At 40.8% G+C, this 19949-nt stretch overlaps 1 protein-coding gene across 1 annotated transcript in view; it reads right to left on the bottom strand.

The window, feature by feature from the left end:
- The window catches only part of FBXW10B (F-box and WD repeat domain containing 10B), a 44263-nt gene that overhangs the window by 16242 nt on the left and 8072 nt on the right, over positions 1-19949 (bottom strand). Inside the window, exons 6-10 of the mRNA XM_070394368.1 lie at positions 18852-18961; positions 16194-16394; positions 11556-11677; positions 6760-6908; positions 5706-5848 (exon numbers count right to left, since the gene is read on the bottom strand). Coding sequence (XP_070250469.1) covers positions 5706-5848; positions 6760-6908; positions 11556-11677; positions 16194-16394; positions 18852-18961 — 725 coding nt within the window. The remainder of the gene's footprint in view (positions 1-5705; positions 5849-6759; positions 6909-11555; positions 11678-16193; positions 16395-18851; positions 18962-19949) is intronic.

Raw genomic sequence — 19949 nt, 5'->3', positions numbered from 1 at the left:
GCTTGACAGGGGACTTGAGGCCACAACCCCCACCTGGCGGGGCTTGACAGGGTACCTTAGGCTGTGCCCCCGCCCCCGCCTCCCCCCCCAGCGCCGGGCCAGGGGACTTCAGGTTGCGACCCCCGCCCAGCAGGGCTAGACAAGGGTGGGGCCGGTCAGGTCTGGGTCTTGCACGATTTTGAGGCACACATGGGTAGGTGGGGACTTGACTCTGTGTCCCGTAGTGTGCCCCAGACTCTGAGGGAGAAAGATTTTCATATACATTTTACTAATTTTCTTTCATCTCTGAAACTTCTATTATAGAGATTGGGCAAATAGCAATATTAAAATATTTCCTCTAATGAATCCCCTTTTAATGTGCACAAATTTTGTGCACCGGGCCACTAGTCTATAATAATAAAAGCATAATATGCTAATTAGACCGGACGTCCTTCTGGACTACCTTCCAGATGAAGCCGGGGCTCTGAGGGAAGCCTGGGTCCCAGGTGCCTGCCAGCGGCTGAAGAGAAGCCCGGGTCCCAGGTGCCAGAGGGAAGCTGGCACCGGCAGCTGAGGGAACGAAAGCCTACTGTTGCACAAATTTCATGCATCAGGCCTCTAGTATAAACATAAAAATACTAGAAAGTATAGTCCATATATAGCAAAAAAAGTAATCTATAGCAATTGTCCCCAGGAAACCCAATGGTTTGACTTCCTAAACAAAGACTGTAAATCATCTATTTTAAATGTGTTCAAATAGCTAATGGAAAACATGTACAAAACTAAAGAAAATTATTAGAATAGTGTCTCACTAAATAGAGAATATCAATAGTGTTAGAAATTATAAAAGGAGCCAAATTGAAATTTTGGAGTTGGAAATGACAATAACTGAAATGAAAATTCACTAGAGGAGTTCAACAGCAGAATCAAGCAGGCAGAAGAAGCAAAGAACTTGAAGAGAGGTCAACTGAGAATATCCAGTCTGAAGAACAGAAAAAGAAAAAAAAAAAAAATGAACAGAGCCTCAGAAGCCTTTGTGACATTATCAAACATCAGCATTTGCAAAACAGGAGCCCCAGAAAGAGAGAAGGGGTAGAAAGGATATTTGAAGAAATAATGGCCCAAAACTTTACAAATAAGGTGAAAAAATAATCTGCACATCTAAGAAGCTCAGCAAGCTTTAATTAAAATAAACTCAAAGAGATCTAAACATATAATCAACTGTAAAAAGACAAAGAGCATGGGAATCAGCAAGAGTCAAGCAGCTCCTCACATGAAAATGATCCTCAATTACATTAATTTATTTCTCATCAGAAACAATGGAGGCCAGAAGAACAAAGTAATATATTCAAAGTGCTGAAACAAAAATGAATAACTATAAACTAAGATTTACATATTCATCAAAACCATCCTAAAAAATTGATAAATTAAGACATTCCCAAATAAACAAAAACTGAGAGTTTGTCACTAGCAGACCAACCTTATATAAAATGCTACATAGAGTCCTTTGAGTTGAAATGAAAGGACACTAAGTAGCAATTCGAATCCACATGAAGAAATAAAGAGCATCAATAAAGGTAACTAGGTATTAGTAAATATAAGAAAACAATATAAATGTATCTTTTGTTTATAACTCTTTTTTCTATCTCATTTAAAGACAGCAGCTGATGGATACACAGGACATAAAGACAATTTCTGATAATAAGAGTATGAAGGAGAGGAGAGGAGCACAATTTTTGCATACTATTGAAATTAGGTTAATATTAATGTGAATTAGATTATTATAAAGTAAGATGTTAATTATAATCCCCAGGACGAATACTAAGAAAATAACTCAAAATAGATAGAAAGGAAAAAAAAAGGCAAAGGAATTAAAATAACATACTAGGAAATACCCTTTTAAGACCAAAGAAGACCATAAAAGAAAAACTGAGGAACAAAAAATACATAAGACTATAGAAAACAAATAGCAAAATAGTAAAATAAGTTATTTTTATATTAAATGTAAAGAGATTAAGCTCTTCAAGTAAAAAGCAGAGATTGGAAGAAAAGATTAAAAACAGCGTGATTCAACTGTATGCTGTCTACAAGAAATTCCTGTTAGAATAAAAATCACAAAGAGGTTAAATGGAAAAAGATAATCCATATGAAACAAGAGCTGGAGTGTCTACATTAATATCATGCAAAATAGACTTGCAAACAAAATTGTTAATAGAGATAAAAAAGGACATTATATAATGACAAAAGGGTGAATTCATCAAGAAGATATAACAATTATAAGTGCATATTTACTTAACTACAGTATTCAAAAATACATGAGGCAAAACTTACATAACTAAAGGGAGAAATAGGCAACTCAGCAATCATAGATGAAGCCTTCAATACCACACTTTAAATAATGGCTAGATCAACTAGACAAAAGACCTGAAAAACATTATGAACCAACTAGACCTAACAGACATATACAAAACATTCCAACAAATACCAGCAGAGTACACATTAACCTCAAGAGCACATGGAACTTTCTCTAGGATAGGCCTTACATTAGGTCAAGTAACACATCTCAATAGGGTTTGAAAGCTTAAATCGTATTAAGTTCTTTGACTATAATAAATTAACTTACAAATGAATAACAGAAGGAAATATGGAAAATTTGCTCATAGGGAAGTACATAGCAGTAGATGCCTACATTTCTCTAGTCAATAACCTTTCACCTTAAAAAAAGAAAAAAATAGAAAAAGAAGGTCAAAGTAAATGCAGACCACAGAGAAGGAAAATAAAGCTTGAAGCAGAAATCAATGAATTAGAGAATTGAAAAACAATAGAGAAAAATCAGTGAAATGAAAAGTTGATTCCTTGAAAAGATAAGCAAACCTTTGGCTAGACAACTGACAATTATCTACTTAGACTGACCAAGAAACTAAGAGAGAAAACTGAAATCACTAAAATCAGAAATGAAACAGAGGACATTCCCAATGACTGATGTAAATGTTCTCTAATTAGATAGTAGTGATGGTTTTACAACATTATGAATATACTAAAAATCACTGAATTGCACACTATGACTTTTATATTATGCAAATTCTATCTTTATTTAAAAATTTACTACAGAGTACAAAACTTTTCTAGGGATCATCATTTCTATCTTTTCTATTTTGTATCCTCTAATTTTATTTCTCTTATCCATTGTTTCCCACACTATATGCATAATCTTAATTTTGGAGGAAAAAAATGTTAGGTCAAGAAGACAGATAGCAACTATGTCTGTTTTTACACCTCTATCATATTCAAAAGATGGGTATCAGTCCAATCATGACAACTTTCCAGAAAGGCAATCTATCAAATTAGTCCTTATTAAAAATCAATTGAAAATATTTATTGAGTACTTACCAGTATATGTACATAAGAGACGAGTAGGAAGAGGCGCCCCATAAAGAAGGGCATTGACCATGTCCTCCAGCTGTCTATGGATTCACTGTAACTATGTAAGGTATCAAGAACCAAAGTGAATGGTATGTTGGGGTCCTCATTCAATGGGAGTGACAATGGTTTAAGAATGTCTCATAGCTGAGGTGGAGTGGGAGGCTCATGGATTGGTGGAATAGTGACTAAACTGCTGGGTTTTCTGGGAACAAATTATTTTCCAATACTTAGACTAAATCCTACTGAATTGTGGTTGGGAGGTTTTAAAAACTTATAGTTACAAATTTCAGATGACATAATCAGGTTTGACTCCTTCCTGGGGGTCCAGGTTTGACATGCTAGAAGAGTTGCTGACGGTCGCCTAAGGGTTGGATAAATCACCGAACACAGGCCCTTCTCAGCATCCACTCATCAAGAATGCAGTCACGCATCACAGACAGAGGATACCTATCTATATAAAAGGCTAATATGTTAAGTGTCCCTCCCTACATCTGACCGGTCGCTATGACACACACTGACCACCAGGGGGCAGACACTCAATGCAGGAGCTGTCGAGCTGCAATGACTTGGCAGCGGTGGTTCTCAGGTGAAGTACCCTGAAGCAGAGAGGAGGGAGCATGATTCCTCATGGGGTTGTGCGATTCCATCTTCGACTGTGGGTTATGTTGTTGCTGGGGCACTGTCGGCTCCAAATCTGGTTTACTGCACACTTGCATTTGCGTTCCACACCCTGTATGACAGTAACTTTGCAGAGTGCCCTCTTGCAGTCCAGGACCCCTTGGGGGATGTCGGAGAGCCAGTTTCAGCCCGATCCCCGCAGGCCAGGCTGAGGGACCCCACCTGCTGGAGGGGACCTCCCCCCCACACCCCACTCACTCCGCAGATGCCTTTTGAGCTATGGTGCCACCCCAGGTGCGGCCAGCCAGGGAGGGGTGGTGGGAAGTTGGCTCGACAAAGGGTCCGGCCCATCTTGCCCAGTCCCACCCCACCAGCCACCTTCTAATTAATTTCCTTTCAATGTGCACAAATCTATGCACTGAGTCACTAGTACACATATATACCCAAATCCCCTTCTACCTCCTATGAAGCCAGTGTGCCTGCCAAGAAGTTCTTTGGAGGGTATAAGGAAATTTAGGGACATGTTTTACTAAATAGCTATCCCCTGATAGATCCCCCTGGAAGATCCATTTACTCTTTTAATCAATTGGAATAGCATTTCAATCCCTGGGATTGTTTATATTGCACTCAGAGGAAAAAGAATTATTCACATAGTACTGGAGTGGCACAGAACAGCCTGTAAACCTTTGGCCATGGCAGACCCATTAACTGACCACAATACCCTTTCCAAATAAGCCCCAATGTGACCTCAGACTACTCCTCAAATGGTTCTAAGCAGCCACCACTACTACACTGGGATTGGAATTGTAAAATGAAATCCATGTCTGTCCTGGAATAGAATTGTCCTGGAATAAGCTCCTTCTCTGAGCCCTCATTTAGTATTTTCAATAACAGTTGACAGTCAATGTTATATTAGTTTTAGATGTACAGCATAGTGATTAGGCATTTTTATAATTTAAGAAGTGACCCCCCAATAAGTCTAGTGTCCACCTGGCATCATACATAGTTATTACAGTATTATTGACTCTATTCCCTATACTGTAACTTATATCCCCCCCCATGACTATTTTGTAACTACCAATTGCAGTTATTATTCCCTTTACCTTTTTCACTCAGCTTGCTATCCCCACACATCTGGCAACCATCAGTTTCTATGAGTCTGTTTCTGTTTTGTTTGTTCATTTATATTGCTCTTTAGATTCCACATATAAGTTAAACATATCAAACAGAGAAAGCCCTCCATTATTTTTAAACCTTTTCGCTTGGAACATTTCAAGCTTTTGTGAACATAAGCTTCCTGGGGTAAACACCAATTCCAAGCATATTAAGTTTACTAGAATTGGCATTACTTGGGACAGCTCTGCCAATATTCAGACATTTAGTAGGTAACGGATATCAGTCTATCACGTGTGTCATAAGTATAACATTTCAAACATTTTTATAAATTCACATCTAGTATTGTTATTTCTTAAGAGAAATAAGTGCAGGTAATAGAGGGACTTGCCAAATAGAGGGGGTGGTATGTAATAGGTAAAGGAGGAAGAAAAGGAAATGGGGGAGGAGCAAAGGGGACAAAAGGTCAGTAGACAGAAAAAGGGACTGATCTACCAAAAATCAAGGTCGCAGCTATCACAGGAAAAGGAGGGAGCACTACATTCTTCAGACAGGGCTTTCCTGGCACATACTTGGGATGCTTGTAGGCCATGAGGCATCGCTCATACTTTCCCACCATGCTCCAGGCCATGACTAGGCCATCAACACTTCCCGAGAGGAGATGCCACTGGTCAAAGCACAGGCACTTCACAGCTCCCTCATGGCCACTGAGAATCTGCAAGAAAAGTTGCCCCTGTGTTCAGCCAATCATCAACTCAAAGTGTGACTCCTTCAAGGGCCAAAGCTGGAAGCTTCTTTAGGTAAATTCCAAAGCCACTCTCCACCAATCCATGAGCACTACTCACTTGGTACTTAGTTAGCCAACTTTACTTTTGCTCTTATAAGGCTCCCTCTCTCCAGAGCTCCCTCCCCAGTGAAGGGCGAATGGATCAGGGAGAAGACTGCTGGTGGGTCTGTGGCTGAGGCAGGCCCATCTCTCTGGAGTACCAGCGAGGGCCTGGACCATCATCCTCTTCTGCCAGAAGGAGAAGGGCCAGATGTTCCATCCCCAGCTCCTTACCAGGACCCAGTGGGCACCTGGGGCATCCTTGTGCCTGCAAATGCTGGTTAAACCACAGTTACAACAAGATTAGTGGTAAAAAGCTGTGACCCTGTGCTCCTGGCATAAATGATATCTCACCACCACCCACTAGGGCCAGGGGGTTTCAAATCCAGCAAGAACATTTTATGTATTTGAACATTCAGTCACTTTCAATATAGCCAATATTCTCATCAGAGAGTAAGGGGAAAAACCACTGTGACTTTGTTCCTTCCCTTACCCATGCCAGAATCAGGGTAGAATATTCTCTATTGCTATAAAAATATCCTGAGCCCATATATAATGTCTAATCAGAATGCAGCCTTCCAATACCAGCCTCATGACAGCATGGGTCACATGGGCCCTGACCCTCCACCAACAGTCAATGGCCAATTTTTTTTGTTGGGGGGCTTCCCCTTCAGTTCTTTCGGACTGCCCTTCTGGTGACTGGAACTCAATTGCTCCAAGGTTGTCTAGGGAGCCACCATCAGTCTCCTCCAATTCATCACCGCCAGTGCCCCATTCCCTCCACAGCCTACTGCCCCCACCTTTACCACCTGAGCCATGACAATGTGCCACACTTTCACTATTCCTCGCTCACAGCTGCTCACGATGTAGGTGTCATTGATCTTGATGGCCAAGATGGGGTCTTTGTGTTTAAATGTCTTCAGACACTTCCCTGTGTTTATATCCCACTCTGAAAGGGAGGAGAGAGAAAGGTGAGGTCAGAGAGAGGGATGAAAGCAGGTTACAAGCTTGTTCCACACCCCATAACAGAAGCCAAGACTAGTGGAGCCCATCAAGTCAGACCCCAAAAGACCTTAGTCTGGCCCAGCACCCCCACAGTTTCACAAACAGCTCCATATACCTGTAACACAGAGCTCCCTAATTATGGGCCCCTGGGAGATCCAGCAATGCTTAGATCGTAGTTCTAACTGAGGAACTTAGCCTTGGGGTCCAAGTGTTGGACAGCTCATCTCCAATGATACTTCTCAAGCCTGAAAAATGCTTGCCATGGAGAAGTTGGGAAAATCATGGCACGTGTTTCGTGGCATCCATCTTTCGAGATGCTATGCTCCTGACTGACACCTTCCATCCCCAAAAGAAAAGAAAGCTGTCTATTTCCATTTACATTTTTTAATATTTCTGAATCTGACTTGGATTATGCTAATTGAGAGGTTATCACAGCTGGGGGCAGGTTTAGTGCTGCTTCTACATAGATGGTGCTAGAGCAACAGCCCAGGGTACTATAAGATGGGTGGGTATGAAAATAAATGGGAGAACAGAGCTTAAGGGTAAACATTGAAAGTGTGAACCATGAATTCAGGGATGAAAATGTTACAGTCAGCTTCATGTTACAGTGTACCTCCCCAGCAACAGAATGAATAACCTAAGACACAATGACCACAGCTAATATTTATATAGCAACAACAACGAGCCAGGCATCATTCAAATAACGCTTGACATGTATTAACTTATCTTCACAAGACAAATACTATTATTATTTCCCACTATACAGATGGGGAAACTGAGGCATAGAGAGGTTCAGTAACCTGAATCACACAGGCAGTTAGCAGATTAAGCTGGGATTAGAACCCAGGGAATCTGGATCCAGAGGCTGTGCGCTTAACTGTGTATACCAGATTAACTTAAAGTATGTTTTTCTTATTTTACATACATACTGGCTCTTTTATTAATTTAGACTAGAGGCCAGGTGCATGAAATTTGTGCATGGGGGGGGGGTCCCTCTTCCTGGCCTCTTTCCAATCCTAGACCCCTTGGGGGATGTCCGACTGCCTCTTGTAATCCGGGACAGCTGGATCCTAATCACTTGTCTGCCTGCCTGCCTGATCGCCCCTAACTGCCTCTGCCTCTCCCCGCACCTGGGACCCAGGATTCCCTCCTCTGGCTGGCTGCAGGCACCCAGGACTGGGCAGGCTTTGCTTGGGCCAGCTGCAGCTGCAGGGGACCATGGGAGGGCGGCTTCACCCGGGCCACAGCCGCAGGCGCCCAGAACCATGGGGTGGGTGGCTTGTCCCTCTCCCGGGCCACAGCCTGGCTGGTCCCCATTCCTCTCTCCCTAGTGTTGAGTTTCTGAGCCGTTAAGGTGTGATGGTGTGACAACCATTTGCATATTAGCTCTTTATTATATAGGGTATGTAAAACTTGAAATGTTAATTAAAATATCCTTGGGAAGGGGCCCTGATTTAAAGAATTTAAAACATGGGGAGTTACCATTCAGGTCTCCAATTGTCTCTTTCTCCTGGGTTTTGGTAACCCAGGCAGGTTGGAAGAGCCCAGGGGCTGCTGGCAGGGCCAGGGTTAGGGTAAGAGAGATCTTTTGATAGTTTTTTATCTTGTGTGTATTAATTCTGACTTTTACATACTGCATTAAAATATGTAATTTGATTATTGTGGTTTTATTGGTGCTCCCTCAAGTTTTATACCTGAGTTAAGGGCCTAACTCCCCTTGTCCTAGTTCTGGCCTGCCTGTGTAAACTCGCACCTTCTGAGTTTCTTCATACTTGTCTGCCCTTGCATCTTCAGACCCTCACCCTTTCATCCTTTCTGCTCTACTCCTTAAAGCAATCATGGCAACAAGACACGTTCAGGTCGGGGAGGGCAAAAAGGTAGGGAGTATCTTAAGCAGGTCTGAGTGTTTGTGTATGTGTCACCACTCTTTCTCCCTTTTCCACATCTTTTTCCTCCACCTACCCCTAATATGATGTGGTTTTTGGGTCCCTTGCTTTTCTTCTTGTCAGTTTTTCCTCTGGATTTGCAGGGAACTTCTCATCCATACCTAAGGCTTCCATCTTTCATTATTATTGATAACCACCAAATCAACATACCTGGAACTCCAGACTGGTGTAGTCACACATGCATCTTCCTGCTGCAATTCTCACCTGGGTAACTTTGGGAATACTACACTCAATTTATTAGCTTTCTATTGCTGCTGTAACAAATTCCCACAAGCTTAGATGCTAAAAGCAACACATACTTATTATTTTACAGAAATCTGACATCACCTCAAAAGGCTAAGATCAAGGTGTCAGCAGGGCAGTGTTCCTTTATGAGGGAGGGGATCCACTTTCTTGCCTTTTCCACTCTCTAGGGTCACCTACATTCCTTGGCTCATGTTTTCCTTCTTATATCTTCAAACCAGCAACAATACATCTCTCTGGCCATTCTTCCATAGTTACATCTCCTTTTGATCACAGACAATAAAGTTTTAAGGATCCATGTGATTACCCATGGCCCCAAATTGAGAACCAAGGATAATTTCTCCATTTTAAAGTCCTGAACTTAATTACATCTGCAAAGTCCCTTTGGCCATACAAAGTTACATAGTCATAGATTCCGGGAATTAAGACATGAATATCTTTGGTTAGCCATTATTCTGCCTACCACACTCAACATGTTCAAAATTGAATCCATTACCTTCTCCTCCATTCCTCACTCTTCCCTATTGTTGCCAGAAGATTGGGTAGGTTACAATTCCCTGTCACTAGTGGAGGTGGGGTTCTTACAATATCTTTAGAGAGGAATTTTCCAAGACTCACATGGGAGAAAGGGTGGTTTTTACTGGCATAGAATTATATTTCTTGGGTTGCACAGTCCCATGTCTCTTAATCCAGCCCTGGAAAATACGTAGCTGGACCTCCAGCAGAACCCATAGCACGGTCAGTATCCAGTATTTTCGTTCCAGGGTGGAGCTGGGTCTGACATAGTATTAGGCTACCGTTAGTCCATTAGTCCATCGTGTGGGTCCCACATGGCTGTGAGCCACATGGGTGAATTCCAGGGAGTGATTCCCCAGCCACAGTAGTTCCAGAGCACAAGAGCCAAGAGAGAGAACTCCCTTTGTTCTGGAGTTAAGTGTCTCAGATTTCACACCCTTCTGTCCACTGACTCACTCCCAGTTGTGACTGACAGGTAAGCATCTTCCCAAATCATTCAGACCTTACTGGGCATGCACCTATTGTCCAGTCCCTTCAACCCATTGATCTGTGGGGAACAGACTTGGAGAATGTTAAACTGTAGCTTTCTGGCAAAGTTGTATAAATAGCATGCCTATATTATTTAGTGTCCCCTTTACTACGTTTCTGTTAATTAATAACCAGATTATTATAATGGTATCACTACTATTCCCCATCCATCCTATTTACATCCTATTTACATCGATGACACTTCTATATCCCCAGTGGCCTGAGTTTAAATTCTGGCCTCATCATTTGCACTTCTATCTTTCTCACTTTTCATATCCAATTGGTGGTAAAGTCCTGCCAATTCCCCCTCTAGACATCTCCCTTCAGGGAATCTATGCCATTTAATGTAAACTCGCACCTTCTGAGTTTCTTCATACTTGCCTGCTCTCCAATACTATAAAAACACCACAGTCTCCAGACTGAGTAGTGTCTCACTTTGTCCCCTATCTACACGTGGTCACTGCCCTCCAGATCCTTATTCCACACCATCACTAGAGTTATCTTTCTTAAAATAACATTTGATCATGTCAATCCTCAGCTTAAGATGCATTTGTACTAGTAGCTTTCCATGTCCTATAGGATAAGGTTCAGTTTCCTTCCATGATACAGAAGGTCCTTGATAATCTGGCCACAAACAAATTATCTTCAACACTACACCCAGCCAGACCAGCCAGGGGAAATCCCCTGGATACACCATTTTCTTCAACCTTCCATGGATTTGCCTGTGCTGTTCCTTCTACTTGGAATGTCCTCCACTCTCTCTCTCTATGTCTAGAACTAAATAGCATCCTGTCCGTGCTGCTTTTCCTCCTGCTCTTACTTCCACGGTCCCATAGAACTCTGCATGTTGGTTCGGAGTGTATGATTTAGAGTCAGACACTCTACCACTCAGCAGCTTTAATTTAGGGGAAATTGTTTTTCTCTGAGTTTGGATCTTTCATCTGTATCCACCTCATAGTTTTCTTATGGGAGTTAAATAATATATATAAAGCACCTAACACAGTCAAAAAGTTAGTACTCAATAAGTGGCAGTTGTTATTGGTCACATATTTTATTATATTCCCCATCATATATTTATATATCTATTTTCATTAGGAAATGATGAGCCTCTGGAGGAAATAAAAAGCTGTATTGAAAGAGCCATATCATACTCATTTTATTTCCTTAATACCTCACACAGTGTCTAGCATATTGTACATATTCAACCAACAATTTTCAAAGAAATGGATCAATAGGTATATAGATGGGTGGATGGATGAAAAAAAAAGTGGGTGCCTGTAGAAATGACCAAAATATGTATTTTGGCAACCTATGGATTTGGGGAAACTTCTTAGAAAGTTAAGGGCATTTCCTCTCACCTTTTACCTGGCAATCTTTTGCTCCAGACACGAGCATTTTCTTATATAAATCGATGCAAGTGATTGTCCCCTGGTGGCCAGTGAAGATTCGTATGCAAGCCCCACTTTTCAGATCCCAGTATCTGCAGGAATTAGGCCAAAAAAAAGTTGTTTTAGATTTTCTTAGGACCCAAGGGTTCATACTGTATAGTGTTCCTATAGATCAAAAAGTAGTTGTAAGGCAGAAAAGTTTCCTGATTAAGCTCAGAGGCCTGGAATTTAATCTCAGTTATAGTACCTATTAGGTGTAACTTTAGGAAAGCTATGTAATTTCTGTGTAGGCTTCATTTCCTGATTCATAAAATGGAAGTGATAATATTAATAGTTACCACATAGGTTTTTTGTGAAGAATTAAATTCACAAATGCAGTGATTGTTAACCCAGGATGATTTCTACCCCCAGGGAACATTTAACAATGCTTGATGTTAGTTTTGGTTGTCACAAGCGGGGATGGAGGTGCTCCTGGTATTTAGCGTATAGAGTTCAAGGATTCTGTTAAACCTCCTACAATTCACAGGAGTGTCTCCACAGAAAGAATTCTCCAGCCCTAAATGCCAATAGGGCTGAAGTTGAGAAACCCCACGTTAAGGCATGTAACGTTATAATAGTAACCTACGTGTAGAAAATGCTCAATAACTGTTACTTGTAATAGGTGGAAGGGTCCCTGGAATGACCACCAGGCCTAAAATTCATGGCACTGATTCAATGGTAGAGCTGATCTTCCAACTTTTCTATGGCCTTACCTGTTGGTCGGAGCCAACATGCACCTACGGTGTGTTTAACGATGTCCTAGGAGTCTAAAAAAAGCATGTTTTGAATTTCTGTTTCTAGCGACTTGGCCAACCATGTATCCAGGTTGTGTTTCTAAATTCATATAGAAAATATATTTGATAAACACTTGCTGAATAATAGAAATAGAAGAATTACCACAGCCATGCAGATCCAAAATATTTTATGTATATTTCTGAAGCGTATCTAATAGATATATGGAAACATGTATGTGTCACACTGCTGTTTATAAACAGGCTTGCCTGAGGTCTCTTAAATATAATTATTACAAATTTCCACTTCAGCCAGGTTATTTCTGTGGCAGGTCACAGGGAAATGCTTAGTTAGTAGACTCTGGAGCCAGGATGCCTGAGGTCCAAGCCCAGGTCCATCACTTACTAGCTGTGTGATCTTGGAAAATTTAATAAATAACTCTGTACCTCAGTTTCCTCATCTGTAAACGGGATAATAATGGCACTTGCCTCATACAGTTATTATTAGATTTGGCATAACATATGATTAATGATAAAATATAATAATTATTATTAATAATACATTATTTGAATGTGAAGATTTTCTTCTAATACTCCCAAGTGTCTTATGGCCTTACCTGTTTGTCAGAGCCTGCTATGCACCTACAGTGTGTTTGACCATGTCCCAGTAGTATAAGAAAAACACATGTTTTGAATTTCCATCTCTAGCAACATGGCCGACCATGTGTCCAGGTTTTTTTTCTAAATACATACAGAAAATGTATTTGATAAACACTTGTTGAATAGGAATAGAAGAAAATGTTTTGATTTTATAAACTTATAAAATCAAAGTTGTAACAGCAAGCATGATACTTAAATATACTTGCTATAGATGTACTCCCTTCAAAAAGGAGAATAAGCCATGGCCGGTTTGGCTCAGTGGATAGAGCATTGGCCTGAGGACTGAAGGGCCCTGGGTTCGATTCCAGTCAAGGGCATGTACCTTGGTTGTGGAGAGCCCAGTGGGGAATGTGCAGGAGGCAACTGAATTGATGTTTCTCTCTCAACGATGTTTCTGGCTCTCTATCCTTCTCCCTTCCTCTCTGTATAAATCAATAAAATATTTTTTTTAAAGAAAGGAGAATAAGATATGTATGCCTGTTCTTACTACTACTGCTTAGCTGGAAGGCCCAGGCAAAGTCAGGATGAAAGAACAAAAAAAGAATACTACAATTATTGGAAAAAAAGGTAATATATTGTCATTATTTTCAATTGATAAGGTCATCTACATAGGCAAACAAAATCAACACACATACTTTTAAAATTAATAAGAAACATTAGCAAAGTTGCTGGATACAAAATCAAATTAGAAAAATTGATATTGTTTCTCCATACCAGTAATAATCAATTTAAAATATAAATGAAAATAAAGTACTATTTACAATAGCAATATTATAAAGTTCTTAATTATTACATAAAAAGCTTCTGCATAGCAAAAGAAACCATCAACAAAATGAAAAGGGAGCCCACTGTATGGGAGAATATATTTGCTAATGGTACATCTGATAGGGGGTTCATTTCCAAAATATATAAACAACATATATAACTCAACAACAGAAAGATAAACAATCTAATTAAAACATGGGCAAAGGAACTGAATAGATACTTCTCTAAAGAGGACATAAAGATGGTTAATAGACATGTGAAAAAATGCTCACTAATCATCAGAGAGATGCAAATTAAAACTACAATGAGGTATCAAATCACACCTACCAGTGAGGTTCCTATCAATAAATCAACTAATTATTGCTGGCAAGGATGTGGGGAAAAGGGAACCCTAGTACACTGCTGGTGGGAATACAGATTGGTACAGCCACTATGGAAAACAGTATAGAGTGTCCTCAAAAAATTAAAAATGGGTCCTAACCAGTTTGGCTCAGTGGATAGAGTGTCGGCCTGCGGACTGAAAGGTCCCAGGTTCGATTCTGGTCAAGGGCATGTACCTTGGTTGCAGGCACATCCCCAGTAGGAGGTGTGCAGGAGGCAGCTGATTGATGTTTCTCTCTCATTGATGTTTCTGGCTCTCTATCCCTCTCCCTTCCTATCTATAAAAAATCAATAAAATATATTAAAATAAATAAATAAATAAACAAATCATTTAAAAAAAAATTAAAAGTGGAACTGCTGTATGGTCTAGAGGTCCCACTTCTGGGGATATATCCCAAAAGACCTAAAACACCAATCAGAAAGAATATATGCACCCCTAGGTTCATTGCAGCATTAACAATAGCTAAGATCTGGAAACAGCCCAAGTGTCCATCAGTAGATGAATGGATAAAAAAGCTGTGGTACATTTACACAATGGAATACTATGTAGCTATAAAAAAAGGAACTCTTATTCTTTGTGACAGCATGGAGGTACCTAGAGATTATGCCAAGTGAAAAAAGTCAGTCAGAAAAAGACAAATATCACATGATCTCACTTATATATGGAACCTAATGAACAAAATTAACTGACAAACAAAAGGCATGGCTACATGGAACAGACTGATAGATATCAGAGGAGAGTGGGGTAGGGCTCATTGGAAGAGATCAACCAAAGAACATATATGCATATATGCATAGCCCATAGACACAGACAATAGTGTGAGGAATACCTGAGGAGGCATGGCTGGGTGCAAAGTAAGGGGAAATGGAGTACAACTGCAATACTGTCAAAATTAAGATAAGAAATTCATGCACTACAGTTAACAATACTGTGCCATATATTCGAAAGTTACTAAGAGAGATCTTAAAAGTTCTCATCATAACAACAAAAAACTGTAACTATGCGTGGTGATGGGTTTTGTTTACACCTAAAACAGAAATGTTATATGCCAATTATACCCCCAATAAATTTTTTTTCTAAAAACTCATATATACAGGCACCAGGAGACAAATCCAAGAACACCTATGGCAGCGCTTCTTGAAAGAATAGAAAACCTAGAAACAATCCAAATATCCACTAACAACAGAATAAATAAATGAGTTAAGATATATTCATCCAACAAAACACTATATCTCAGTAAAAATACGTTAATTATTGCTGCCTACATCATATGGATGCATCTCAAAATCATAGTTCAATGTAAGAAATCAAATATGGATGAATTTTTAAAACAGTTCCATTTATGTTAAGTTCAAAAATGGACCAAAGTAATAAATATATTTGGAGATATATAACTAGGTAGCAAAACTATAAATAAACCTATAAAAATATAAGGGAACAATTAGTATAAAATTTAGAATAACATTACCTCTGGTTGGGAAGAAGAGAGAAGCAATAAGGGAAAGGCACAGAATGGGATTTAGAGACTAACAATGTTTTATTTCTTGGCCTGAGTAATGAGTACAATGGTCCTTCTTCTATTCTTTAAATATATATATATATATATATATATATATATATATATATATACACACACACACACACACACACACACACACATTTCAAACACTATCTTACTTCTATACAATATTTCAAACCCACAAAAAATACTTTCCTGAAGGAATCTATAAAAGGAAATATAAATTGGGCCTTCATCTAGGAATGCTAAAAATATACTTTCTGATTCACAGTCTTCAACTAGAAAATACTAGTAGATCTGGTCATTGTTATAAGCCTATCTCATCCAAAGTTTAAACAATATACAAATTCTTGGTTTTTACCTTGCCAAAAAAGCAAAATGCTGTGGACTATTCTAGAAGTTAGTATTATTTAGGATAACTTTTCAATAACTACAAAAAGGAAAAAGTATATGTACTTCTTTCTTCCACAAACTGGGGTTTGTGAGGAACCACAACTCCTTGGCCCACTCACCTGATACTCAGGTCATAGCTCCCGCTCAGGAGAACGTTTTCCTCCTCACACACGAAGAGGGCACGGATACTCCCAGTGTGGCCTCGGAACTGGACGGGGATCTCCTTTGCTTGTAAGATGTCCAGAAGCTGGATCTTCCGATTGGATGATACAGCTACCACATCTCCCCCAGAATAGTGGATGATTCTATTTCTGTCCCACCTGAGTTGCCAGGAAAAAGGATGATCCATGAAAAGAGAGTTAGTGTCCTGCCTGGAACTCACTAGCACAGTGGTTTTACCTGCAAGTATACGAAAAGTCAAGGCCTTCCAACAAGGACAGTAGCCGAGATAAAGGACTAGTGTTAATGGGCCCTGATAGATTTCTACCTCATAGCATAACAAAAAATCCACTTGGGGTAAATTTAAAACCTAAAGACAAAGGGCAAAAACTACCAAAAAAAATCTGCTAATTAATGTATGATAAATCCCCAAGAAAGAGAATAGGAGAATAGAGTATGCAGTATTCCCCAAACTTATTTAACCACAGAAACCTTTTTTCATAGAAAACCTCAGAGGAACACAGTTGGGAAGCCCTATACCCACTGCATATACCACTATTTCTTTTTTTTTTTACATTTTTCTTAACCAATATCCAATGAACACATATTAAGTTCCAAGTTCTGAGCTAATAGGAGCCATGGGGGATACAAAAATGAGTAAGATATGGACCTTGACTTCAATGAGCTTGTAGTCTGATAAAAAAAAAAAAGGTGAGTTGAATTAATTTTCCAATCATAATATTATTAGTAAATACATAAAATATGATCAGGATGACCAAATAATTTATTATCCAAATATTTTTTACCTTGAAAGGGGACACTATTATTAATTACCCCAGGATCACAGAGTAAAGTGGGATTGTTTCAGTAAAAAGGGATGTATGATCACTCTAAATATGAGAAGCAATTTTGTTCTCATTGCATTTGTCATATCTTGAGTTCAACCAGGCACCATCTTTTCTTAAAGAGTACTTATCGCCATACCACTCATAAAAAGTCAACTTTGCCGGTCTCCTATCTGCTCTGCCTTTCCCTTAAGGACTGGTCAATATGCAATTTGTTAGTGTGACTCACAGCCAAAAATAAAATAGAGATGGCCTTCACAAAACCGTATGAATGAAGAGTGAAGTCCTAGGCCTAAAGTATGGCAGAAAGTTGATTATTAAAGGATCTTCTTACAGCATATCCAAATGATGTTGCACTATGTAGTTATCATAAATACTATCTTCATATTTAACATGGAAAGATAGCCACAGTATTTTGCTGGAGTGTGTTACAGAAATATGTATAGCACTAGTGGCCTGGTGCACGAAATTTGTGCATGGGGGGTGTCCCTCAGCCTGGCCTGCACCTCTCCAATCTGGGACCCCTCGGGGGATGTCTGACTGCCGGTTTAGGCCTGATCCCATAGGGACATCCCTCTCACAATCTGGGACCGCTGGCTCCTAACTGCTTACCTGCTTGCCTGCCTGATCGCCCCTAACCACTCTACATGCCAGCCTGCTTGCCCCCAACTGCCCCCCGGCTGGCCTTCTCATCCCTAACTGCCCCCCGCCCCCCTGCTGGCCTGCTCGTCCCTAACTGCCTGCCCCTGCTGGTCTGATTGCTCCCAACTGCCCCCCCACCAGCCTGATCACTCCAAAACTGCCCTCCCCTCCTGGCCTGGACACCCCTAACCACCTCTGCCTCAGCCTCGCCACCTTGGCTTTGTCTGGTAGGTCTCCCAGTCTAATTAACATATTACCCTTTTATTAGTATAGACAGTATAGATAGACACCTGGTGCACAGGTGAGGGCTGGCTGGTCTATCCTGAAGGGGGTCCTGGATCAAGGTAGGGGTCCCTTGGGGGGCAGGGCAGGCCTGGGCGAGGGGCCTGGGGTGGTTTGGAGGCCAGCCACACCCTTATTGGGTTGGGGGTCCCCACTGGGGGCGGGTGTGGTCTGGGTGAGGTGCTGGAGTGGTTTGCAGGCTGGCCACACACCCTTTGGGGTGGGGGTCCCCACTTGGGGGCATAGCCAGCCTGGGCAAGGAGCTGATGGCCAGCTTGGGTGAGGGGCTGAGGGCTGTTTTCAGGCTGGCCACGCCCCCATCGGGGTGAGGATCCCCACTGGGGGGCATGGCCGGCCTGGGCGAGGGGCCAAGGGCCTTTTGGGGGAGGTTTGCAGGCCGGCTAAGCCCCCAGCTTTGTAAAACAATTCTAGAATAGACACCAGTATTAATGGTGATTATCTCTAGAAGACAAGGTTATAGGAGATCTTTGCTTTTATCTATACATTTTCTGGCATTTGGTGGACTCCCCCCCCCCCCCCCACACACATACAGTAAGCATATATTACTTCTGAAATTAGAATAAAACTATAAAACTATTTCAAAAAAGAAAGATTTTATGCACATAAATTGTGCATAAATTTGTTGGTCAGTATATCCAAAATTTATAAGGGGAAAATATCCCCCACTCACTGCTGATAATGGTGCAAACATCAAGCACCTATTCTCATGTTAATTTAGAGTTTGAGATGAGGAAGGATTGCCTTTCCAAGTGAACAGGGGTCATGGGAATCCTAAGATGCCAGTATTTAAGGATCTCTGAAGACCTAGATTCAGAACCTAGTACCTACGTGTCAGAGAGAATATTGATGTTGTAAGTCCCACAGAAGACATTTCTCTCCTCCATCTGGATCTGCTGGATTTCCTGGTTCTGGTATGCTGTCCACAAGCTGTTGTCAGTCTAACAAAGGAACACTTGGAGTCAAAGTACAGTGGCAACTTTACCCCTGTATCCCTTAGAGCAGCGATTCTCAACCTGTGGGTCACGACCCCTTTGGGGGTCAAACGACCCTTTCACAGGAGTCGCTTAAGGCCATCAGAAAACATATATATAATTACATATTGTTTTTGTGATTAATCACTATGCTTTAATTATGTTCAATTTGTAACAATGAAATTGGGGGTCACCACAATATGAGGAACTGTATTATTAAAGGGTCGAGGCATTAGGAAGGTTGAGAACCACTGTGAGTCTCCCCTGGCAAGGACACAAGTGTCCATGGATTCTTCCTCTTCAGGCTGTGGCTGCTGCTATGTGGTCATGGGGAAGGGCCAAGGAGCAGGCAGCAAGGTAATATGTACGTTAGAAAATATTGAGTCCAAGGTCCTAATTCTTCTCCCATTTCTTTGTGTTTCATATGCATTTTGATTCCATGAACTTTCAATATTGCTGATGCCCAACTTTTAAAAAAATGAGCTCACAAAGGGTATACTCACAGATAAAGGCACAGGTCCCTTTTGACCAACCATTTCATGGAAGTAGGATTTCACATTTACATTACATATACTTGACAGTACAAAGTATATTCATGGAAACTGCCATGTGTGAAATTACTGTTACACACTCTATTTTCATTTGCCCTTCAAAGTTTTCATCCATCTGCAACCTTAACTTCTCCTTACAGCTGCCTCACAATGTGTTCTCAACATTTTACAGATGAGGTATCTGAGTCTCAGAGAGGAGAAATCAATATACCCAATCTCAGCAGAGGTGCTTGCTTTCCCTTTCCCTCCCTCCCTCCCTCCCTCCCTCCCTCCCTCCCTCCCTCCCTCCCTCCTTCCCTTCCTCCCTTCTTCTTTCCTCCCTTCCTTCTTTTCTTCCCTCCTCCTCCTTCCTTCCCTATTTTTATCTCTCCCTCTCTTAATCACATACTTCCTGAGCAGCTATT

The sequence above is a fragment of the Myotis yumanensis genome, unplaced genomic scaffold, assembly GCF_028538775.1.
Source record: "Myotis yumanensis isolate MYYU_CA2020_CCGP unplaced genomic scaffold, mMyoYum1.0.hap1 SCAF_16, whole genome shotgun sequence".
NCBI lineage: Eukaryota > Metazoa > Chordata > Mammalia > Chiroptera > Vespertilionidae > Myotis > Myotis yumanensis.
Note: the sequence above shows the minus strand (reverse complement) of the source record. Positions and strands in the feature narration are given on the sequence as shown.